Source organism: Nelumbo nucifera, chromosome 2 (assembly GCF_055504915.1).
Source record: "Nelumbo nucifera cultivar China Antique chromosome 2, China Antique-T2T, whole genome shotgun sequence".
Classification (NCBI taxonomy): domain Eukaryota; kingdom Viridiplantae; phylum Streptophyta; class Magnoliopsida; order Proteales; family Nelumbonaceae; genus Nelumbo; species Nelumbo nucifera.
The window spans coordinates 15579135-15604609 of NC_142650.1; the positions used below are offsets into that span (position 1 = coordinate 15579135).

General features: G+C 37.7%; 2 protein-coding genes, 1 long non-coding RNA gene and 1 pseudogene across 3 annotated transcripts; 2 read left to right on the forward strand and 2 right to left on the reverse strand.

Moving 5' to 3' along the window:
- The first annotated feature begins 2767 nt into the window (after nucleotides 1-2767).
- On the forward strand, nucleotides 2768-5600 carry LOC104597080 (putative receptor protein kinase ZmPK1). The gene has a single exon (XM_010258472.3). It carries the CDS (start codon nucleotides 2954-2956, stop codon nucleotides 5438-5440), a length of 2487 nt encoding a protein of 828 aa, XP_010256774.1. The 5' UTR covers nucleotides 2768-2953; the 3' UTR covers nucleotides 5441-5600.
- Nucleotides 5601-8930: 3330 nt separating this feature from the next.
- LOC104597336 (large ribosomal subunit protein uL5z pseudogene) lies at nucleotides 8931-9467 on the reverse strand (annotated as a pseudogene).
- Nucleotides 9468-17975: 8508 nt separating this feature from the next.
- LOC104597079 (putative receptor protein kinase ZmPK1) lies at nucleotides 17976-25031 on the forward strand. Its single transcript, XM_010258471.3, has 2 exons — nucleotides 17976-20754; nucleotides 24689-25031. Exon 1 carries the CDS (start codon nucleotides 18282-18284, stop codon nucleotides 20736-20738), a length of 2457 nt encoding a protein of 818 aa, XP_010256773.2. The 5' UTR covers nucleotides 17976-18281; the 3' UTR covers nucleotides 20739-20754; nucleotides 24689-25031.
- On the reverse strand, nucleotides 19733-24679 carry LOC148801943 (uncharacterized). The gene is made up of 2 exons (XR_016082794.1): nucleotides 22753-24679; nucleotides 19733-21872 (listed from the first exon to the last, which is right to left on the reverse strand). It is a non-coding gene; the product is annotated as an uncharacterized LOC148801943 (long non-coding RNA).
- Nucleotides 25032-25475: the final 444 nt, after the last annotated feature.

Here is a 25475-nt window from a genome sequence, read left to right on the forward strand (position 1 = left end):
CGAATTCGTCCTTCCTTGAATGAGCTAGGCTCGCCACCTCAGTTGTGCTTCAACGATGGGATTACACCTTCAATGTCCTTTGTCTAACAAGTAAATTATTGGCTACTTTTGAACAATCTGATAATCCAAAACCTAGTATATTTCAGATACATCCATCAAGACTATTAATTTAACTCTTCTTCTTCTTCTCCCTATAATAGGGATCCAAGACATGGAAGTATACGGGAAGATCCAAGACATTAATATTTAATGTATCATAGATTTCCCTTATAATATTTCACACGTGCCTTTATGCTAGTTATAGTAAATAAATAAAAAAACACTACCCTTAAATAAAACAAAAACAGAAAAATGGATGTCTAAAGTAAAAGTCATACTAATTGAACATCATATATATATATACAAAAAATGAGAACATCAATCTTAACAAAAAAATGGATGTCTAAACCAAAAATGCAAATTTTGGTTTAATTTTATTTTGAATTTTGCCTTATTCTACTTTGTACTTTATTTTACATCATTTTTATTGCAACCAAACAAGGTAAGGTAAAATTTGAAACAAAAATAAATCAGAACTTGTACCCAAATAATTCGCACTACCATAATTTTGCATCAGTGCAAATGAATTTGTACTGCAACCAAACACAGCCTAATGGATTGATTTTGAATTCAAATCAGATTAAATTCATTCATTTACGGTCTTATATATTTTCAGGTAAAAGATCACAGCTTATTGTAGCCTGAGGTTTTGTTCCCTAGGTGAGGTGATGTAGCAGGTCATCGACCAAGAAGATTAGCTCTTTTGCCTGATTGAGTGAATTGAATCACTAAAGCTATATTTGGTTTGAAAGAAAAAGTAGGGAAAAGAAAGGAAAGGTAAGATAACGTTTACAAACCTTGTATTGGTTTTTCTGTCTTTCCCTTCCTTTTCCTACATTTTCCTTCAAATCAAACATAACTTAAAAGTATTTTAATGAACCCAATTACTTGATATTCAATAAGCTTCATAGGAAGGCCTTATGTCGGGGCAAAGAAGTCCCAGCACGTTCAGTAGCATGGCTTTAACAAGTTGATCAACAAGCTAGCAAGCAATTGCCAATTTGCCACCTCTACTGAAACAAATTAACACACACCCCTATTGTGATCAAAATTTTTTTTTTTTTCATTCTCTGTAACATAAACTCAAGGCAATGGACCTTGACCTTGTAATGCCTCTTTAACAGTTCAGATTATGGGATTCATGATCTCACAGCCACAGGCCATTCAAAAGCTCCAAATTATTGGGCTGAATTTGTTACACCACAAAAAATATAAACTTCTATGCATTGGTTGAATGGTCTAGGTCATCCAATTATTAAATAATCAAATCATCATCGTCATCATTCAAACCTTACCCCAACTATACGGGGTCGATTATATGAAACGTATTTTGTCATTCATTTCTTTAGTGCCATATCTATTGTTAAACTACTGGCACTTAAATCACTTCTTATAAATTAATCATATGTAATAGATGTATGGATCTTTGTTCTTTTCAGCAAGTATTTGAAAACTGAAAAAAAAAAAAAAAGTTTCTAATTGAATGCTGGATACAACCTAGACAGGACACGAATTCCAAGTTGCAGAGAAATGGTAGGGGTGGAAAATGGGTGGATTGGGTTGGATGTGGGTTGAATACTAACCCACCCCATCCCCATTAATTAAACATTAATGATCCACACCCAATAGTGACCCATATGCCATATATTAATTAATTAAATTGTAACCTTGACCCACCCATCTTGATACATATATTTGAATATTTAAATGGCCGCCATCAGATGTGGCATATACACATTCCATTCCACGGTCCATATATATATATATATATATATATATATATATATATATATATATATATATATGCGATTGCAGTTATCGATTGTATCGTTAACAAATTAATGGGTCCTTCTAAAGTATGTCTCCATTGTGATGACAAATTAATGGTCCAATAATGCAAGCTCGCTGATATTGAAGCACAATTGTGATGACAAATGCGTTATATATTGTGCGTTTCAAAGCAAGACACGGTCCAATAATCCAGTGCGACTAACGGGGCGAAAGCTCTGATAATGCGACAAGCTTGCTGAATAATAATTGGGAGATTCGAGCCAAATGAAATGTCCTCTCAACAATCAAAGACCAGTCTACTCAGAGAGGGCTAGGGATTCTCTGGAATATATATGAACTTTTCTCTACCCTTATAACGAAGCGTCCTCTCAACGATTAATCACCATGTGTTGTTGTTACTCTGGTCGCCGATAACTGCTATTAAGGTTCCCGGTCTGATGGATCCAAAGTTGATCAAATATCACCATGTGATATTTCTAGAATTTCTTTTAGCACCAGCCAGTTTTGCTCTTTAGTCATTGCACTCTCAGCCAAAAAGATGCAGGGAAGAGTCAAGATATCTGTTTGCAAGTTGCATCGTAGGCGTAGGGCGTGGAGGAGTCGCACGAAGGAGGTGCTGACTGCTGAGTGGGTTAATTTAGACTCTAGGAGAGGAGGAGGAGGAGGAGGAGGTTAAGTTATGTAAAAGTCAAAGTCGGCTTGCTATATATATGCAATATTGAATATTGTTCTCACTCCTCAAGGAGTCTAGTCATCAGTAGGGTTAGAACTTAGAAGAGGAATGCAGTCAAATTAAATGACCCGTCAATTGCGCTACGGCCACTCGTCGTCTTCCATAAATATAATCCATTAATGAGTGAACCAGAGGAATGCAACGCTTGCGCATTGTAATCCTCTATATTCCCCCTTCATTCATGACTTCTTCGTTCACGTTTCACCCAGAAATTTAACTCGAGTTATCTTCTTGTACTATCAGACTCTTTCAAATTAATGAATCTGATACGCTAGCTATCCGTCAGAAAATCAAGCTTGGGCCTTGGAGTACCTGCAGCCAAGTTCAAGCATGAGACACCCAACGTTAACTTGTGCTGGTTGTCCAAGTCCAACCATCCTTTTTTATTTTCTTTTCCTTGTGATCATCTCTCTTCACTCTTCCTTTGCATTTTCAGCACCCCGGAATTCCATGTACAGAGGCTCTTCCCTGTCAGTCGAAGGTTCTGCTTCGGACGTTCTTACGTCCCCTGACAAATCCTTCACCTGTGGATTTTACCCAGTCGGCACAAATGCCTACAGCTTCTCTATTTGGTTCACCAACTCCAAGGAAAGGACCGTCACTTGGATGGCTAACCGAGATCATCCTGTTAATGGACGACGTTCCAGAGTTTTGCTGCAGAGAGATGGCACCATGGTCCTTACTGATGCTGACGGCTCAGTCGTATGGGCTACAAACACCACCAAAACCAAGGTGGACAGAGCCGAGCTCCTGAACACGGGGAACCTTGTGCTGAAGGACCCTCTTGGAAAAATACTTTGGCAAAGCTTTGATTTTCCTACAGATACACTTCTCCCTTTGCAGCCATTCACTACGAACATTAGATTGACATCTGCAAAGGGTAGGGGTGATTATTCCAAAGGCTATTATAACTTCTATTTCGACAATGACAACGTTTTGAGATTGATGTATGATGGACCTGAGATTTCTAGCCTATATTGGCCTAACCCCGAATTCAGCGTATCTGGAAATGGTCGAACAAACTATAACAGCACCAGAATTGCAGGGTTCGATGAGATGGGCAGGTTTTCATCCAGCGACGACATGCAATTTTCCGCTACTGATTTGGGTTATGGGATTAAAAGGAGACTAACAATGGATTACGATGGTAATCTTAGACTCTATAGCTTAAACGAGTCAAACGGACTATGGCATATAACATGGGAAGCTCTTCAACAACAGTGCAGTTCTCGTGGGCTATGTGGAAGAAATGGAATTTGTGTTTATACACCAACGCCTAAGTGCTCATGCCCACCGGGTTACGAGAGGGCGGACAAAACCGACTGGAGCAAAGGATGTAAGCCTCAGTTCAATCGGAGCTGCGACCAACCTCATCATCAACAGCAGGTGAAATTCGTGGAACTCCCACATACAGATTTCTATGGATTTGATTTCGAACCTGCAAAGTTCATATCACTAGAAGAATGCAAGAAGCTTTGCTTGGAGAAGTGCTCTTGTGAGGCCTTTACCTATAGGCTAACAGGAGAACCATATTGTTTCTATAAGTCTGCACTTTTTAACGGGTACACCACTCCAGACTTCCCAGGAACTATTTATTTGAAACTGTTCGGAAGTTCGGAATCAATGGAACCCCCTACACTGGAAGAATCCGATCCCATCTGTGGATCCAGAGAAAGTAAAGTCCTGATGACGGGTTCATCTGATACATATAATTCAGAGAGCAAAACGAAATGGATTTATCTCTTTGCATTTGCTTTCTCAATTGGTGCGATTGAAATGTTCCTAATCGCACCAAGTTGGTGGTGTCTCTTTAGGAGAAATAAGGTGCAAACGTCAATGGAGGATGGGTACAATGTGATATTCAACCAGTTCAAGAGGTTCACTTACGCTGAGCTAAACAAAGCAACCAAAATGTTCAAATATGAGCTGGGGAGAGGTGGCTCCGGTACTGTTTACAAGGGAGTTCTAGAGGACAATAGAGTGGTTGCAGTGAAGAAATTGGGAGACGTAATTCAAGGAGAAGAAGAGTTCTGGGCCGAAGTGAGCACATTTGGGAGAATCAACCATATTAACCTCGTGCGAATGTGGGGATATTGTTCAGAGAAAATTCATAGACTTTTGGTATATGAGTATTTTGAGAATGGGTCACTAAATAAGCACCTCTTCTCCAATTCCAGCAGGAGCAAAGAAGCTCGTTTGCTGAATTGGAAGGAGAGGTTTAAAATCGCACTGGGTATAGCTAAGGGGCTGACTTACCTTCACCATGAGTGTCTCGAATGGGTTATACACTGTGACGTGAAGCCTGAAAACATACTTTTGGACAGCAATTTCGAACCTAAGATTGCTGATTTTGGGCTGGCAAAATTGTCTCAAAAAGGTAAGTATGGTTCCGAGTTCTCTAGGATTCGAGGAACAAAAGGATACATGGCTCCAGAATGGGCTCTAAACCTCCCTATAACGGCAAAAGTTGATGTTTATAGCTTTGGGATTGTACTACTAGAGATTGTAAAGGGCGTTCGTCTTTCCAACTGGGTAGTCGTGGATGGAGAAGAGGAGACAGAGTTGACAGGACTTCTCAAGATGGTAAAGAACAGGATCAAGTATGGAGTTGATGCGTGGGTTGAGGCCATAGTGGATCCGAGTTTGAACAACCAATTCAATAGAAACCAAGCATCAATGATGATCGAGATAGGAATATCCTGCATTGAGGAGGATAGAAGCAAGAGACCAACCATGGATATGGTTGTACAAACTCTGCTTGAATGTGAAGATGAACCAGAAAATTTTGCTGCAAGCATGTATCAAGAATTAATGTAGGCATGGCAACATGCATGTAATAGATTCTTCTTTCTCTGCAGATCAGATATGCATGTCAGTTTAACTTGTGATACTTAGCTAATTAAGGTAACATAATTTATTATTTACTCTTTTTTTTTTCCCTTTTTGTGTCTTGCCAGGAGAATAGACTTCGGAAAAATTAGAACGAGTACAAAATAATACAAAATATATGAATTTGAATTTATACTCCTTCCAAACTGAGCCCAAGTTCCTGAAATAGATTCTTACTTAGGCTTTTCTTTTAATTTTAATTAATCTGTGTGTAGGGGCTACTGGTGGGGAAGGTGGAATTTGAAGCCTCACACAACACAGGAAGAGAACTATTTTATCTTATTTCTTTAGGCTGAGTTTGGAAAGAGTACAAATGCAAATATGTACTATGCAAATACATACAAAATAATGTAAAATATTAGGTTTTGCACTAATGAGCATCGAGCATAGAGGTCACAGTCGTTGTTTGTCCTGAGAGTGTCTTTTGCAAACTGTTCATTGTCTTCCTTGATATGTGGAATCAGACAACATTGGCTCCCCTCCTCTCTCTCTCTTAATTTTTCTTCTTCTTCTTCTGCCCTTGTAACTGTTCATTGTCTTCCTTGAGACACCGGACCAGAGAACAGTGGCATCCCTACCCTCTTCCTATCCCATTGAAAGCAGCAGAGAGCATCTTCCTTAGCTGTTTTTGATTCCTCGCTCTCTTCTTGTAGCGGAACGGAATCGGCTTGTTACCAACACTCGAGGAGCTGCTTCAGCACTGCTAAGTGCTAACGACGACTTGGATACGATTCTTGAGCTGCTTCTCTCTATTTTGAACTTATTCCTTGAGACACGGCTCATCGTGCACGGAGCTATGTGAGTTCATTCCCGCAGGGTTCTTAGCTTTAGCATCATTGGTATCCAAACGTCATAAGTTTAAATGGATCTCATGATCCGGTCCCCATTTACACTTTACACTCTTACCAAAAACAAAAAAAATTACACTTTACACTCAATTAAACCGCCAAGAGCATTTCGAGCTCGCACCTATCCGAACTGCTTAAAAATTCTAATCCTGCGCTGAACCGTCGTCATTCTTTATTTATGAGTAAATTTATTAAACTATCATTGTGTTTTAACTAATTGATTAAATATATTCTTACTGTTTAATTATTGTTTAACTATTCAAAAAATTGCTATTAAGGGGGTATTTTTTTTCTGATTTTGAGAGGGAGAAAAATTGGTCAATAGAATTATAGTTTTTATTGACAAAAAATTCTTTGTTCTTTTTTTTCAGATTTATGTAGGAATTTTCATTTATTTTCTTGAATAAGTAATACCCATCTCTTAGGTAGATAAATAACTTTTCCTCCTGCTAACACTGAAGGGAACAAAAATATCTTTTTTAATAATAAATTTTTACCACTAAAATAGTTATTACCTTATTACATGACAAATAAAAGAACATGAATAAATACACTTACTCAAGTACTTTTCCTTCAAAAAATTTACCCAGATTATAATTGCATTTACCTAAATAAATATCAATTTTACCCTTACATTAAATTCCTTTGAACCTTTAAAGTTGATCTTATTCCGACAACAGCAAGCAACCGTCGAAGCCATGACCCCAGCAATAGTTGTGAAGCGCCCTATTGTTCAGAAGAGCGGCGGAGCCATGACCCCTCTTTCCCGTCCTCCAGAAAATCTCCCTCTCTCAACTGTCTCCTAAGTTTTATATCTTTTCCGTATCATCTCCTCCCTGGACAAGACAACCGCTCTCATCCACGCCTCCACCTGCCGCCTCATCTCTTATACCCAATTCACCCATCCGCCACGTTGAAAGAAGCTCATATTGTCTACCCAATAGAATTGTTCTAGAAACTTCATAATTACTGGGACGTCCATCTACAAAACAACTATTGAAGAAAAGTACAATTGCTCTATTTGTTTTCTGCCCTTATTCCCTAAATAAAATGTTGGGTAGCTGACTGATCTTATTAATTCTTCCTTCTTCCAGGAATTTCAGCATTCTATATTACATGGAAGTGTTCAGCAAGGGTATCCACCATGCTTTGGTTCCAGTGGACGGCTATACGCAGCGCCTCCCTCTCTGGAACAGAACTGACGGAATTCGCGTCTGTGCTCACTCAAATGGATGTGTTAAGTTTCTTGGGGTTGCACGGATCCGAGATGACCTGAATCGTTTTGGCGGAGTATTGGGGAATTGGGCGCCATTGCTGAAAATATTTTTAGTGTAACTAATCGGGCACCGTTCCTTGGACGTTGAGAGGAAGAAGACCCTTCCTTTGATGTTGACAGCAAGAACACTTTGGGTTGAGAGCAAGAAAGACTCCCAGTGAGGAATCTTATATATGAAATAGGATTGGGCACTTAAGGGCATTTCGGTCAAAAAATATTTAACAGGCTGACTCACTATTCAGGGGCAGTTTAGTCACGAAACATGCATTTAAGTTGACATGAACAACTTGGGTCATTGATCTTTAAAGGTGTTCTAATGGATGGTGAGTTTTAAAAAATAAAATCTCACTGACATCATAAGTTTTGGAAGTTTTGAAAAGTTATGATAAGTTTAAAAGAGTCCATAAAAATAAGACCTGAAATAACTAAGATGTCATGTACAGAAGGTGGCATGTATGAATTTAATTGGATGGGATAGAAAATTATTTGTTCAAGGGAACGGAGGATGCAAGCTCGATTCTTGGCTTCAAGCAAATGAGACATGTTCGAATTTTGTTGGTTGGGACAGAGAAAATTCTGTCCAGCCAATGCGAGCTCAAATAACTCCTCAACCTTCCCAATTAGTGATTGGTCGGTCCGACCATGATAATCATATCATATCTAAAACCTCTGCTACTGTCACGTATACAGCAGTTACCGGAATTATTTAAGTAACCGGTAATTATTTTTTATAAGTTAATTAAAATTTAAAATACTCTTTCACCTATCCGTTAACTGAATTTTCCATTACCCATTCTTATCTCATTCTAGTTTCCTCTTCTGGTCAAATTTCTCCCTTTTGAAATTATAAATCCATAATGCCTTCAATCAGCATCCAAGAGGTTATTTACCTCCCTCACTCTCTAGTACAGATATATTCTTCTTCTTCTTAAAGAGAACTAATACCTACATATGAATAAAAGCAGTGAAAGATATCCTAAGCAAAATAAAAATGGAGAACCAAACAGAGAGAAAGGCTTACGAATCACATATGTATCTAGGGTCACGTAATAAAACACCTACAAAACTACCAGTCTAGTAGTCCTGATCATATTGTCTGAGTCAATATGACCCAATCCAAAATAAATCCTGATCAAACCTTGACTAAGAAGCTGGTCATATTGATGGGGTCAGATTGGGTCATAATGGTCTACAAACTCGCATAAAACAGAACGAATATTCCTGGTCTACAAACCTTGCCAAAACTTAAATGGGATCCAGATTAATAGGGATCTCCCTAAGAAGTTGCTATTGTCTAAGCCTTGTTGAGGATCACTCCATATTTCACTTGGAACCAATTCATAGCATCCTCCTTTGTGACCCTGTGTTGGATCCCAATATGAGATTTGCACCTACGACGGCGAGCAATGCGATATCCCGGTCGTTCGAGAACGACATAAAAGTCCATACCACAAATACCGGTTGAAGGATCATACTTGATACCCAAATCGATATGCTTCTGAATACCGAAACCGAAGCATCCAGTATCACTGAAGTTCCTCCTCAAGAGCTCATATTCCTTGACCTTCAATCCACTCTCAAGAAGTTGCTTCGCCTTCTCACCGCTGAGTGTGATGTAGCATGTAATCTTTTCATTACATCTTATATTTATACCAAAAGACCGAATGATGTACCTAGCCTTTAAGAAAATGGGGGTCTATCCACTCAGCTGCTCCAATACCTTTGTGATTTTGGTGAAACGATCTCCACTTTCACCGACGGAGATGTTGAGGACTAATTTTTGAACTTTGATCTTCCGCATTAGGTTCGAGAGCTTCTTCTCTGAAGCCATTGCTCTTCGCAGTCGAGGTTACAGAGGCAACCGAGTAAGTTAATCGTTTGCGGTGGGATAGAAGAAACCCTCGCCATATTTAACTTCACCTTATTAGCTCTCAGGTGAGTAGGGGGAGGGTGACGTTTAACAGCGAAGACATTAACGTCTTTCTTATATTTAGATGATTTTCTTTTCTGAAATGTGATTTTAATTGTTGTTTTTGAAACCGGTTACTTGTGATAACTGTATTCACCGAAACGTAAAGTCCAATGTTGATTGGTCCATCTCATCCGATATGATATGGAAAAGATTCTTTTTCCATATCATATATTTTCCCCCAACAAAATCAATTCAGGTCTAAACTGATTAGAAACAAGTAAGAATCAAAACCAACCCCAGAACAAAATCCTAGAACCAGAATTGACATAATTAATTTGGTTGGTTGGGACTTATATTAGATAAACCCCACCAATTTATAGAAGTTTACATACCCCACAACCATTCTAATCTCTCGGTGTGTTTTTGCCTGACTACATTAGGTGTTATAATTGATTATACAACCCCTGACACAAGCACTAAATGTAGCTAATCCGAAATAATTAACCTTTCCCATACTTGGTATATATTAAGGGAAGGTTTTCAGGCCATAGTCCCCACTATTCAGATACATGGCAACCTCAACTTTTTAGAAAAAGTATATCAGAATTTGGTTGTTCACATTTTCAAATTTAAAACCCACTCCTCATATACATAAATTGTTTTTAACCATATTTAAATTTTTTAACTTAGACATGTGGCACTCTAAGACAAGTGTCATACATTCAATAATAATTCTTTAGAAATACATGAGAAGTGGGAAGCTCCCATTCTCATTCATTCCTAAAAAAATGCAGGAAATGTAGAAGTAGTTATCCACAACCACTTCAATCTACAGTCTTCAATTTCAATAGTTAGTTTTATTCGAATTTTAAATATAAATATAATTATTAAACAAATAGTGAAACTGAAATAAAAATTTTTAAAAAAACTCAAATAAAATAATATTACTATAAAAAACAAAAAAAAAAAGAGTAAAAACCAAAATGATACATATGTGTGACTGTCCCATAACAGGGTCACATACTAGATAAAATATGATAAATCTCTTAAATAAAATAAAAATCTATCAAAACAACAAATGCAAAACCTAACCTAAATTTTTAATATAAATAATTTAAAAAAAAATAAAAAATAAAAATAATTCATATTAGTAGCCCCTTACTGAATACGGGAGTCATGCCTAATGATACAAGAAAAGCTTTGTCCAATTAAAGCTACTCCGTGAATCTTGATGAATTATACTACCTGATTGGTCACCTCTTTCCAATATATTATAGTTGAACTCAATAGGGACATCACCATGATCAATCCAATAAGTGGCGTTCCACAACATGATTGGTTTTGTTTTTAAAAACATAAACAACTGCCACGTCAGTAAAATCATATTATTTCTGCTGATGTGGCAGTTATTTCTGTTTTCAAAAGCAAAACCAACCACTTTATAAAAATAAAATATTTATTTTATATATTATATATATGAATTAAATAGTCAATCAAATTTAGATATTTATTGAATCGAATTAGGTCATATCCAAATTTGAATCCGATTAGTTAATCGATAAAAATAAGATATCCAAATTTTACTGATTACAATATTCAAATTATCCAAAATCAATTCGTTGAAACCCCTTAAATATTCTGGCCTTGCTATAATTGGACCTCTCACCTCTCCTGTATGTTTCTTTTGGGGATTGTGGGAGGGGCTGCTTGTCTAATTCTATTCTCTTTATAGTTTATACACGACAAAAAGTAAATAAGGCTCAATTGGAATGAGTACAAACAAATATATACAGTATAGATACATAAAAAATAATATAAGATATAAAGTTTTGTACTCTTAAAAATTTGTGTTTATACTCCTTCCAAACTGAGCCTAAACAAAAAATTTTGACCTGTTGAAATACATGATATAAATTTTATTAGTTTGCATTAATTAGTTCATTCTTTATTCAACGACGCTTTTAAGAGAAACTTTTGAAAATATATGGATGTGATGAAAAAGTTAAGATGTGCGCCCCAATATGCTTTCATCATGTGAAATTATAAGAAGCCTCATAGTCAAACTTTAACCTCTTTTTCATTTCAATTTCATACGGATGCTTCGATTAGTTATTATTTAATTAAAAATTTTAACAAAACTTTAAACTCTCAACGGCTCACATCTCATTGATTTCGCATGTGTTTGGCATCGATGCCATTGCTCCAGAAAAGGATGACACATTAGTGTTATTTTGAAAAAATCAATGTTCATGAAATGTCAATATGTTTGGAATCATTTTTTTATAAAAAAAAAAGTGTTTTAAGTCACACCTTGGAAATTGAGAATGTGTGATTTGGAGCAACACCAATTTCAACGTTTTTTCATATTAGAGCTCATTGCTGTCAATAAAGACATAATGTGGTAATGACTTAGAGTTCCTATAATGGATACCAGTGCTGAAAACAAATATGGAGCATTAGTACCAAACAGAAAGTGTTGTCTATCTGGTAACAACATTTTCAAACAAACAAAAAAAGACATCGTTTTCTCACAAAACGGTGCTTCCAACCGACACATCAGCAGTATCTATAGCATAGATGCCAAACATATATTTCATCGAATGGAACCTACAACCTAGGACCATGTGGCAAGTATGCTTATACAAAGCGGCTCAGATATGCTACCCAGTAGCTATTCCTACATCTCTATTCACGACACATTACAGCTATGCATTGAGAATATCTCCCTTAATTTGAAGCTCCTACCCAACCTATCCATAAAACACTACAACTGCGCATTGAAAATATCTCCCTATAAATAGTAACGTTATGTAAATATGGAAAATATTTTCAATGTATAATTATAATATCATGTGAATAAGTGTGGATGGGAGATCTGCATGAATTTACATCTGCACCCTGCAAAGGGTGTCTCACAAATACCTCACAGGATATCCTAACCGTATATTGGAAACATCTCCCACTAACAATTTCAGAAGATTCCCAATGCATGCTGAGATGTGCATGTGGGGCACAGATGTGATCTCCATACTATCGCTTGCCTCGATTGCATAATCCTGCACATTTGACACATTGACGTAATGACTATTTGAATTCTTTCTTTACTTTTTTTCTTTCTTCTTTTCATTATTGATTTAATTTAATCGTGTCATCTGCTTGCCAACAAAACATGTTCTAACACTATCAATATCACCTGAAACCATACATCTACTTTCATAATAAGATATACGGTGTCAGATCAAGTTGGAATTTGTTTTGTTGGCAGATGATCCTAACTCCTCATTGACCTTTAGTACTGAGTCCTGACCGGTTGGAAGATGATTGATATCCAACATCCGATGGCCGGAAGTGTTCATCATGCCACGAGGGTGAATAGTGGATCTAATTGTCAACATCCGATGGTATAGATTTTTCATTGGAAGGAATGTAGTGGTCAACTGGTCCGAATCCTCTCCAAGCCAGTCACGAGAGGATCCTCTATTGGCCCAATGATATAATACCAGCTCATCAAACAGCTTTGATCAATCAAAATACTGTATCAAAAGTCAAAAGCCCGCTGCCTCCAGCTTTCCATGAAGAAGTGCCCGTTTGGGCGGGCTTTTACATAGCAGCTTCTGCATTTCATGAATATCATAAAACTGTTTTGTTAAACATTCAAAAAGCCAAAATTATATTTACAAAAGCAGAAGCCCTCCCAAACGGACTTTAAACTTTTGAAGAAGCAACGCCGGCCGTCGGGGTTGGTCCCAAGAATATTTTTTAATACACAGAAGTAGATTAAACGACGTTCGAAGCCAAAATTTAAAAAGTAAATAAATAGTAATAGTACCAACTTGTTCTGTGCTTGGTGGCTTCCAAAAAAACAAATGAATTTTTAATAGTTGGCTGCCAATTGCTGTCTTTAGTTGTTGAGCAAAATGATTTCATAAACATTTGCCCTCGGAGGTTGACCTTCCCCATACTTGCCCTGTTGCAATTTGTATCGTCACTAGGCACGGGTAGGTCTGCAAACGGATTGTTGTGTATTTTGCAATGGCAAGGTGTGTGTATGAAATGTTAGTCTCCTAGATTTCAATTTGTAATTGAATAATTGAAAGTTGCACTTTACTAAACCCAAGTGCATTTTAGGATCTGTTTGATTTGTAAGAATAGGAGTGGGAAATCACAATCATTTGGATGGATAGAATTGGAATTCGATCCTTATTCCATCCAATTCCTGGTGGAATGATATTTCCCCATTAAAGGAAATGGTCATTCCCAACTCTGCCTTAGGAATGAAAATTCATTCTAACCGATTCTGATTCTCATCAAAACTAAGCATGCATGAAGAATATGCTATTTCGATTCCAATTCCAATTTCAATTCTAATCCGAATGCGAATTAAACGGATCCAAATTATTATAGAAGGAATTCGGATTATCCTTTTTAGTTTTTTCTATTTTTTTAATTATTGGGGTAGCCCATCCCCATACATGTAAAACCACTCAAATCGGATGAAAATAGGGATGTTCACGTTGAGCTGTGGAGTTATATTTTGAACCGAACCGATTTGGTCGATTTTTTAAATATCCGAACTGAAACCAAATTGATGCAACCGGTTAACCAATCGACTGGTTAATCGGTGACCAATTAACCACGGTTTGATTTTTTTATTTTTTTATGCACTTAAAATAAATAAAAAAAAGACGGAGAAAGGTAGACCACATTTGACTCCCCTACTCTGCTTTAAAAATTCCATAATCAGACCACAAAATATCCAAACAAAGGAATAGGAACAACTGATGATCGCTTTTACCTTCTTGTCACTGCCGCTCTAATTGCAGAGAAGAGCATTGATGATATCCTGCATAAACGGGCGATTTTTCATGTATTTGAGCAGTGAGACCAAGACTTTCAGCTGTTAACGGTAGATGACAGCCCTGTTTGATGATTAAGTACTTGTTATATTAAAATAAGTAATTCTTAGAAGTACTTATTTTAACAATCACTAAAGTTGTTTGATAACCCACTTTTCAAATCACTTATTATGTTTTTAACTCTTTATTGGGGTGAGAATGTTTGGTAAGTTACTTTCCCCATAAGTGTTTATATTGATACAAATGACAAATTTACCCTCCAGTCAAATCTCTCTCTCTCTCTTCACTAGAGCTATCGGAATCACCAAAGCTGTAGATTGGACAACAGACTCCTCCAATTAACAACCTTCACAAAATTCTAGGATTCTCATTTCCGCTTCCCGAGTCTCTCATTTCTCTGTCTCATCTTTCTTTTTCCTTTCTTTGGATTTTTCGACCATTCCACGATGATTCTGCCGTGATTTCTGTAGAAGACATTGTTTTAGTTCTACAATTTTTCTGTATCGTGCCATTTTGTCTTCGTTTTGCTGCTTCTCTCCTTTACTGAAAACCATTTTTTATTACTCTTCCTGTTTCCTCAATATTCCTTGGTCGTTCTTCTGATTCTCTCTCTCTTTCTCTCTGATACATTCTACTTTTATCTCTGATACTTATGGATACTAGCGCCACCTATCAGAATTGATATCGTTTGATTTGTTTTCCACCAAATGTGATTCCACAATTGGAGCTACCATTTGAAAACTTCTTTTGTATGTTCGCCATCCGTAACTTTTGCTTCTCTCTTCATCAAGTGTTGGCTCGGGAAGTTGATTGTTCCTCTTTAACTCTGTTTCAATCGATAATAAATCAGAAAATTTAGCAATTCCTATCAACAACAACTGTAACTCTAAAGAAAATTTAGCAATTTTTATGAACAACAACTGTAACTCTTAAGAAAAACTCCCAAATCCCTGTTTAAGTTAAGAAAGTGTCGAAACAACTTTGAAAGGAAGAAAGCATATATGCAGCATTATCGTAGTTCCTTTAATTTCAGCAGAAGTCACGGCAAGCGTCTCGCAAAATGTGACCGAATGACCGGAGACAGATTTATCACTAAGCCACCGCAGTACAGAAATGAACAAAATCAAATAACGTCCCAATATGGTCAGATAGAAATAAAATGACAAGAAGAAAAATAAAGAGAAAAAGAGAACCCACAATTGGGGGGTGCAGACATGAACATTGTATTGACCTTGTCGGACCAGAGCCTCGACCAAGAAGGTAAGGCCCGGGGCATCGATTCCATCCGCATTAGTGACTAACACAACAGGTTTGGAGCAATCCTAATCGGAAGAGGATGGAGGGGAAGAAGAGGAAGAAGGTTCTGTGGATTCGTTAGTCTTGTTGGACTATTTGTCGCCGCCACCTTTTCTACTGGTTAGAACGTCTTGTAGATTAGATATTAGGGATGGGGGTAAAAAGTTGTTCTTCACAGAAGTCATCATTGAGATGCTGTCGAAACTAAAAATTAAGGAGGGTAATAAAGCGGGCGATAAAAAGGGGTCCCTAGTCTCTAACAGAGATGAGAGAGAGAGAGACCGAATGGAAGAAGATGATAAACTTTTCTTTCTTCATCAGCGGTGGCTTTTGCTCACTATGGAACGTCACCAGTGGACCTGCAACTAAATGTTGCAAGTGGACTTACAACCAAACGCTGCCGTTGATAAATTCGAATGGAAGAAGAAGATGATAAACTCGAGTGAGAGTAGTTTTGTCATTAAAGAAAAAAATAGGGACAGGTTTGTCCCATTTGAATGAAGAAGCATTTCTTTAAAAGGTGCTGAAAAAAGCCACATCCATGTTACTTTTTTAAGAATTACTTTTTTTAATACTAAGTACTTATCCTTTTTTTTACCAAACACTCATAAGTACTTAAAAATCACTTAATGTATGGTCTCATGTCTCAAAAGAAGTACTTGTTTAAATAAGTACTTCTTTTAAGTGTTCTCAAACAGAGCTGACATTCAAGAAATGAAGAGACATGGCATATGACAATAAATCAATTTGATCGCAATTAGGGGTTGTATAGAAGTCAGAGCACGTTACCAAGCCAGGGTTTTGGGTTTTCGTCTTCTACTCCTTCGATTTCTAGGGACAAAGGAGGTAGAGAACTGAAACCCTACACTATAACAGTGAAAGGTTTCTTTCTTCAGAACTGAGGATTGAGAGAGAGAAAGGGAAACTAGGAAAGGCCCGAAAGGGTGTTAGGTTAAAATTGAATCGATTTTAATAAATATAATATTATTAATATATATCGGTCGATTTGGTTAATTGCTGAATTTTTTAAAAGATTAACCGAAACCAAATTAGAACTATTGGATTTTTAAGAATATCAAACTAAAATTGAACCGACCAATTTGATTAATCGATTTTTTGGTTCGTTTTTTTTTTCTCACCCCTAGATGAAAGCAGGATTTGATTCTAAATCTTTGCTATAATCAGCCTGAGACCTTACCATTTGGCACTTTCCCAACACCAATTATCCAATTCATCACCTATAAAAAAAAAAGAAAAGAATAAATTACAGACTTACCACCTTGTAATTTGGACGGTAATGACTTAGCCCCCAAACTTTCAACTGTTACAAAGACGCACCCTATGTTTTCAAGTTCCAGCACTTTGACCCACCCCCAGTCCCCCCTTAATCGTCTTGATGGTGAAAATAAAATTATGAAAATGCCCATTTGAATTTATATTTTCTTTTCTATTGTTCTATCTTTTTGTATTTCCTATTTTTATCTGCAATTTGCCAATCTTCTGTTTTTTATTATCCTTCTTTTCAATGATTTTTGTTGTATTCTTTGTATTTTATACACTACCTTACTTTTCTTATTTTCTACAAAAATGGTATTATAAAATGATGGTAAAGCAGAGATGGGACGTGTGTATTTGAGAGAACTACCATAAATGTACCCCTTGTAAAAATTAATCAAAGTTGATTGCTCGGTTGCTCCCCATACGGCCATACCTTGTTTTTTATCTTCTTTCCGCCATTGAATTTCATTTTATTTTTTAATATTTATGTTTTTAAATTATATTTTACCTTTTTACTCTCTCCAGAGTTCCAATCTTTTTTATAAACTAAATTAATATGATTTTGTAATATTTAATAAAATATTAAAATATTTGTTCAATTAATATTGTTTTATAACTTTTCTATTATTTTATAATATTATAATATTTTGATCAATTTTGTTATTATTATTATTATTTAAATAACAATTTGAGGAATAAATTTGTAAAATATACTTTCGTTCCGACATCACAATTGATTGTGGAACAACTGAAAACAAATTTTACACAATATTTTCAGAGCTTTTATCAGATTTTTTTTTTTTTTTTTTAAGACCTTTACCGAACGGTGAACGTCCCTTAGACCAACAGAGAGTTTCAATCCTATTCCAAAATCTATCAAATCTTTCACATAAATGTGTAGCGTATACGTTGTAAGAGTTTCTTTGTCAGTACTCACTTTTATTATATTTTAATCATTTAATGGTGATTCGGGAAAAAAAATGCAGCAAAGTGGCTTTAAAAAATTGACGGTAATTGACAAATTGCTAGTTTCGGCGAAGTTTGAGTTTTCCACGAAAGTCGACCGCGGAATATTGATTGCTGCAAATGAAGAGAAAAAGAGATGAGCCTCTGGCGGCGATTAGCCGATGACTGTTCTTTATTCTCTCTTTCGTTCCTGGCCTTTACGTTGATGTCGTTGAAAGTTTGAGTGCCCTCCTTGGCAAAAGCATTAACACCAACCAGAAATCAGGGCGGAACCCCAAATTTTCCAAAAGAATTTCAGACGAATTGAATTCTAAGACCAATTTATCTCTGCTCCAACATGAGACACCTAATTCCTCGTTGTCCAGTCATCCCTTTTTCTCTTCTGTTCGGTGTCTTCTTTTACTCTTCTTTTGCATCTTCAACACCAAGGAGTTATCTGAGCAGACATTCCTCTCTATCAGTCGAAGATTTTGCTTCTGACGTTCTTATCTCTCCTGACAAATGGTTCACCTGTGGATTCTACCCGGTGGGTACTAACGCATACAGCTTCTCAATCTGGTATACCAACTTAACAGACAAAAGCGTTGTATGGATGGCTAATCGAGACAGGCCCGTCAATGGCCGACGATCCAAAGTTTTGCTGCGTAGGGATGGGAAAATGGTGCTTACTGATGCCGACGGCTCAATCGTCTGGTCCACCAACACCACCGGCACCGGAGTGAAAGCCGAGCTCCTCAATACGGGGAATCTTGTCCTGCGGGACCGTTACGGTAACATATCCTGGCAAAGCTTTGATTCACCTACTGATACTCTTCTCCCTTTACAGCTCCTTACGAAGAACACGAGACTGATCTCTGCAAAGGCCAAAGGTCAGTACTCCTCCGGCTATTATATTCTCTATTTCGACAACGACAATGTTTTGAGATTAATGTATGAAGGGCCTGACATTACTAGTGTGTATTGGCCTAACCCCGAGATGGGTGTGTTTAGAAACAATAGAACGAGTTATAACAGAAGCAGAATTGCAGTGCTCGACGAAATGGGTAGTTTTTCGTCGAGCGACAACACGGGATTTTATGCTTCTGATTTGAGTTATGGGATTCGAAGAAGACTGACCATGGATTATGATGGTAATCTCAGACTCTATAGCTTAAACGAGTCAGCTAGGCTCTGGGTTGTGACATGGGAATCTCTTCCGCAACACTGCATTGCGCGTGGGTTGTGTGGAAAGAATGGGATTTGTGTTTACACACCAGAGGCCACTTGTTCATGCCTGCCGGGTTACAGAAGAAGTGATCCAAGTAATTGGAACAAAGGTTGCGAGCCTATGTTCAAGAGAAGCTGCGACAATCCTCAAGATGTGCAATTCGTGGAGCTCCTGCATACAGAATTCTCTGGATTTGATTTTAACCTTGCGTATTCCATACCACTAGAGTCCTGCAAAGAGCTCTGCTTCAACATGTGCTCTTGTGAGGCCTTTACATATAGAATATCGGGAGACCCATTCTGTTACTTGAAAGCTTCACTTTTTAATGGGTACAGTACTCCGAACTTCCCAGGCAGTGTATATTTGAAACTCCCCAAAAGCTTGAAAATATCAGAAACTTCCACTCACATAGGATCTTCTAAACTCACTTGTGGAACTAACAGCACTGAACCCCTGGTGAGTCAATCTGGAAACTATAAGTTGAAGAACAAGACTACATGGATTTATCTCTATTCATTTGCCTTGTCGATTGGTGTAATTGAAGCATTAATAATTGCATTAGGTTGGTGGCTTTTCTTTAGCAGAAACGAGATGTCAAGGTTGATGAAAGATGGATACCGTGTGATGTTCAGTCAATTCAGGAAGTTTACTTATGCTGAGCTCAACAAGGCAACCAAGAAGTTCAAGGATGAGTTAGGGAGGGGTGGCTCGGGAGCTGTCTACAAAGGAGTTTTAGGGGATAATAGAGTGGTTGCGGTGAAGAAATTGGGAGATGTGATTGAAGGAGCAGAAGAGTTTTGGGCTGAAGTGAGCACATTTGGGAGAATTAACCACATGAATGTGGTTAGAATGTGGGGCTTCTGTGTAGAAGAGACTCACAGATTATTGGTCTACGATTATGTGGAAAATGGTTCACTTGATAAGCACCTATTCTCCAATGCCATCATTTGCAGAAATAGTAAAACTAGTTTTTTGAATTGGACGGACAGGTTTAGGATTGCTATAGGAACAGCGAAGGGTTTGGCATACCTGCACCATGAGTGTCTGGAATGGGTAATCCATTGTGATGTGAAGCCTGAAAATATACTTTTGGACAAAGATTTTGAGCCTAAGATTGCAGATTTTGGACTGTCCAAATTTTCTCAAAGAGGTGGATCTGGCTCAGAATTCTCTAGGATTCGAGGAACAAAGGGGTACATGGCTCCAGAGTGGGCTCTGAACCTTCCTATTACTGCCATGGTTGATGTGTACAGTTATGGGGTTGTACTCCTAGAAATTGTGAAGGGTACTCGGCTTTTCAATTGGGTGGTTGTGGATGGAGAAGAGGAGGCAGAGATAACAAGATTTCTCAAGATGGTAAAGAAGAAGATTGAAAGTACAGAAGATGCATGGGTTGAAGATATAGTGGATCCAAGATTGCAAGGACAGTTCAACAGGAATCAAGCAGTAATGATGATTAAGATAGGTATATCCTGTGTGGAGGAGGATAGAAGCAAGAGGCCAACCATGGACATGGTAGTGCAAGCTCTAATAGAATGTGAAGATGATGAACCAGAGATCTTTACTGCAAGCAATAGCATTTTGTAATTTATGGAAAGAAAACGTACAAAACTTTCTTTCTACCATCATACATGGATGTTATTTGATGTAGTGATTTGTATTTCTTATGAATACATTCAATAATTTATGCAAAGACACTGTAACTTACAGCAATAAGCATTATAAGATATTTTCATCAGTCTTTTTCTGTTAAATAATGTTTTGCATTCTAGCAAAGAGAATGTGTCCATTTCCAGCTTATGCATCCAAAAATGAAAATATCTATATACATGTATTCCATAATCAATAGTTCGGATAGGAGCATTTGTTGTTTGGCCAGTAAGTAACCTTATGTTACTGTAGACAAAGCAATACTACAGGTGACCCATGTGATAGATGATTGCATTGATGAGCTTACATCACATGTACCATAGCAAAAGTTAGTAGACTTCTCAGAGCAATACAAGAGTAATTTTACAGTAGAATCATGTCTTTCATGTCAAAATCCTGCCTTCTGTCTGAACTTGTTTGGCACTACAAATTTTAAGTTAGGTTACCATTAACCCCTGTTTGGGCAAAGCCATATCTGAAATGATGGAAGCTGTTCACAACCCAAATATAAAAAGAACTTTGCAACTTGCAAACTTGGAAGTGAACTTTGCACCAAATGAAAATCTTCAAACAACCTTAGGGTCTTGGTAATCTGGACGCTTCCACCATTATTGCTGTTAAGAAATCTAAATGTGACCTCATAAAAGGTCCCACTGTGACTCTATATGATTTATTTCTCTGTTCTATCAATTTCAGAGGACAACCTAGTGTCTGGAACATTACTGTTCTGCATCTACACAAACAACTAGACCAAAAAAGAAAGTGTGCATTCTGCAGATACAACTGATCCATGGACATGAATGCATAGATCTTCTTATCTTTGATACAACTGCAAACTGGAACATTTTTCTGTCCCTCAGCTCCCAAAAGCTTCTTCACTCTACTCACCTCATCCCACATCTTAGTTTCTACAAGTATATCTGCCAAAGGTTTGCAATTGCCTCCATTCTTGGGCTCAAGATAGAAAAGCCAAAAGCTTGCTTTCTGTCTCTGCAACCTCAACATTGCATTGCATCCTACATATACCAAAGACAGAACCCCAAACTGTGGCACCCGGTTCCATCTGCAACTCTGCATTCATTCTACCACTTTATCAAACTAAAATTATTGAGGTCCGGAAGCCACTCTAGCCAAGTCAAGTTGTTGAACCACCAACTCTAACCGTAATCCAACATTCCAACTTGATGACATTAATTGAGCTTAGGTTAACCAAGTTTGTTCACATGTTTGCTTTAAAAATGTACTTTTTATGATTGGTCGATTAGTATTAACCAGTTCTATGCTGCATTTGGCATTCCTTATTTTAAGGGCTTATCTTCTTTTTGTAGTTAAAAAGCCCCTATGAAGATTGAAGATTGAGTTTTTAACTGCAAAAAGGAGATAAGTCCTTAAAATAAGGAATGCCAAATGCAGCCTTAGTAATAAGGGCGGATCTAGGGGGGACCCAGGGTAGCCATGGCCCCCCTATGGTCTAGAAATCTGCACACCGAATACATTTTTTCTATGTAAGTTTCCTCCTCCCTCTCCTCACTTCTAACCCAATGGTTGGCCCCTCCTATGGCCCATCCATAGGAGGGGGCCCCCTCATAAAAAATTCCTGGTTCCGCCCCTGCTTAGTATCAATACACAAGTACACACGAGCAGAAAGTCATGGTGCTTTAAGAATGCAGTACTTACTAACATGTAAAATTGTCCACACATACATATGCATGCATAGGGGTGGCAATTTTACCCACATAACTGGGTCCCTGATCCGACCTGCCCCGAACGGGGCGGATTTTCTCTGGTCACAAATGTATACGGGTCAGGTTCGGGGAATTTTCTTTTGCCCTGGACACCCTTATATATATATATATGTGTGTGTGTGTGTGTGTGTGTGTGAGTGTGTTAAAACGTATTAGCCCTAAACCTAATAGGAGTTGAGTTATTTTGTTCGGTGTTTAGTGTTTACTGTGTTTCGTCTTCCTTCAACTGTTCAACAGGTCACCCTTCGCAGAATCACTAGTCCTTCAAGTCTTCAACCTTCGCACAACCGCCGACCATCCGGCGCTGCCGCCACCGTAGCACTGAGGAAGCGCCGACCGCCGTAGCACACTGCACAGAGGTGCAGCTCAGTCTGCACTCTGCAATCCTTCAGTTCAGTCTTCGTCTTCAAGACTTCTTACCTTCTCAGTCTGCATCTGCAATCTTCATTCGATCTTTCTTGCTCTCCGTTCGTCCGCCAACCGCTGGGCGCCACCGCAGCAGACTTCCCAGACTCCCAGTCTTCCTTCATTCTTCTTGTTTTTTCAGATTGGTACCCATTACAGTTTTTACAGTTTTACAGTTTGGTTTTTTCTTATCGCACAGCCTAAAATGAGTAGCTCAAGGAAAAAATCACACGTCTTCCTTTCTCTCACCGACTCACTCCCTCATTCCCCTTCGACTTTTCACACCCCTGAAGCATGTAAACTGTGTAATAAGATACAGTAAAACTAAAACAATGCATGCAAAGCTCCTTCTACAAAAACTAAACTTCAACTGTTTAGGCAGTAACCATGGGAATAGTCGTTCCCTTGTCTCCTCCATGGGCTGCAGAGTGCGGAGTGCCCCCTACTAAAATGACAGCATGTGCTTGATCTACAATCTGTAGAATTTCCATAGATAAAATTGGGTTAAGAAAGCAAATATTTTACAGCAACAATCATGTGCTAAATGCAGCAATCTGCAAACAGAACCTCAGAGAAAATCTTCTCTCCAGCAAGCATAACATATTTCAAATATCCTTCTTGTTGTCCAGGGTAAGTGGATTTTTTCCTTGAGCTACAATATGGTTAAAAGTAAAAATATGTCTTAAGCTATTCTCTGAAATCCCAGATGCTAGATCTGTAGATTCCTATTATAGGCTGTGAATGAAACCAATTCAATTACTCTCTGAAAAGTTGAATGGCATGTGATTACCAATTCTATCTGCTGATGTACAGGGTAATCTGCTGCATTAAAAAACAAGATAATCAATACCTTGAAATTTTTTGTTTCTTAGTTCATTTGCTGGTATATAGAGCAATTTTTGCTTCTGGGTAATGGGTAATGAAGCCCTTGCACTTCTCCTTTCATTAATTACTACTTTTGGGTCAATGATGTTCTGGGCAAACTCTTAACACAACAGCTACTTTGTAAACATATGTTCCTTGCACGTACATATTAACTACAGTCCAGTATAAACCTGAGCTAGAGAGGTTCAATTTGCACCTTCAAACACTACAAAATTTGCATCCCAATCCAAATCATGATAAGCCTAAAAACTGGCTTCTCAACAAACTTAACATCATACTTTCAAATTTCAATTCATTGCTTGCCTTCTATTCATCTAAGTGAGGCCATCCCACTTGAATATCTTTATGGTGGGAGTTTGTTTAGGAGAAAGACTTGTCTTGAACAACCTGTTAGCAAAGACTTGTCTTTATTACACTTGTGGCTGTAATCGGGTCGGATTCAATTCAGATCCAACCACATCCAAATCTGATCCAACTATTGGTACTTCAAATCCAAATCTGACCCGAAATTTAATTGAATGGTGGGGGTGGGCCGGTGGGATCTCAGTTCGGATTCGGATTTGATCCGAGTCTACCTCATTGTTTTTAAAATAAAGAAAATAAAAAATAATTATTTTTATCTTATATTGATTTACTATTTATAACTTTTGTATATCAACCGGTGACCCTTTGTGACGGGGAGAATTCACCATATGGGTGATTTTGATAATTTCACAAAGCAAATCAACCAGTTGAACCATCAAATCTGCTATTAGATTGCTGTTCATTTTTTTTCTTGGTTAAATAACAGAAAAAAATATCATAATTTTTATTACTGATGTGGCATTTTTCTGTGTTTTCCACATTTGGCAGAGCTCCATCTTTTGGTGTTTCAAGAAATGCTCTTGGATATGAATTCAAAGTGACTGTTCTCTCTACTGATTTCCGAGGAGTTGGGCACTCCAAAGTGACTGGCATGCATTTGGTTTTTCCTGCAGTTTCGTTTTCTGGAGGATGTTTGTCATCTCTCTACATCTGCTGGTTACCTATGAGTAGGATTCTTTTTTTTTTCTGCAGAATGTTTGATTTGCTGATTAATATTTAGTGCAATGTTATTTCCCTCTCCGTATTATTGTACGGTTTTATAGACATTGTCCTCTATGTTAATTATTTCCCGAAAATGTTGGACAGAAGCAGATTATAGTATATACAGTAATGTGATCATTTTCCTAAATCATTTTGAGTCAATTTTGAACAATAGTATATGCAGTAATGTGATCATTTTTAATTTGATTGCTTAATGCTATTCAATACTCAATTGTATCTAAACTGGTTTCCAATCTGAATATAAATAAATCAAATCAAATCTGATTTTTTAATGCTATTCAATACAGTCATTGGGGTGGGAAAATATCGGGGATTACCTGTCTTCAGATCATTGGTTGCAGGGTGGGTACATGTCGGGGATTCTCCATTTCCAACGGGGCCAGGGATGGGAGTTGAATCTTCACCCCAATACCGAGGTATGGGGCGGGGATGGGGAATGCGTGCCCCACCCCATTCCCGCCCCGTCGCCATCCCTATGCATGCATGTATACATAATACAATTTCAACCAACACCATTTCATTATGGGAGCTACTTTATCGTGGTGTCTTTTGA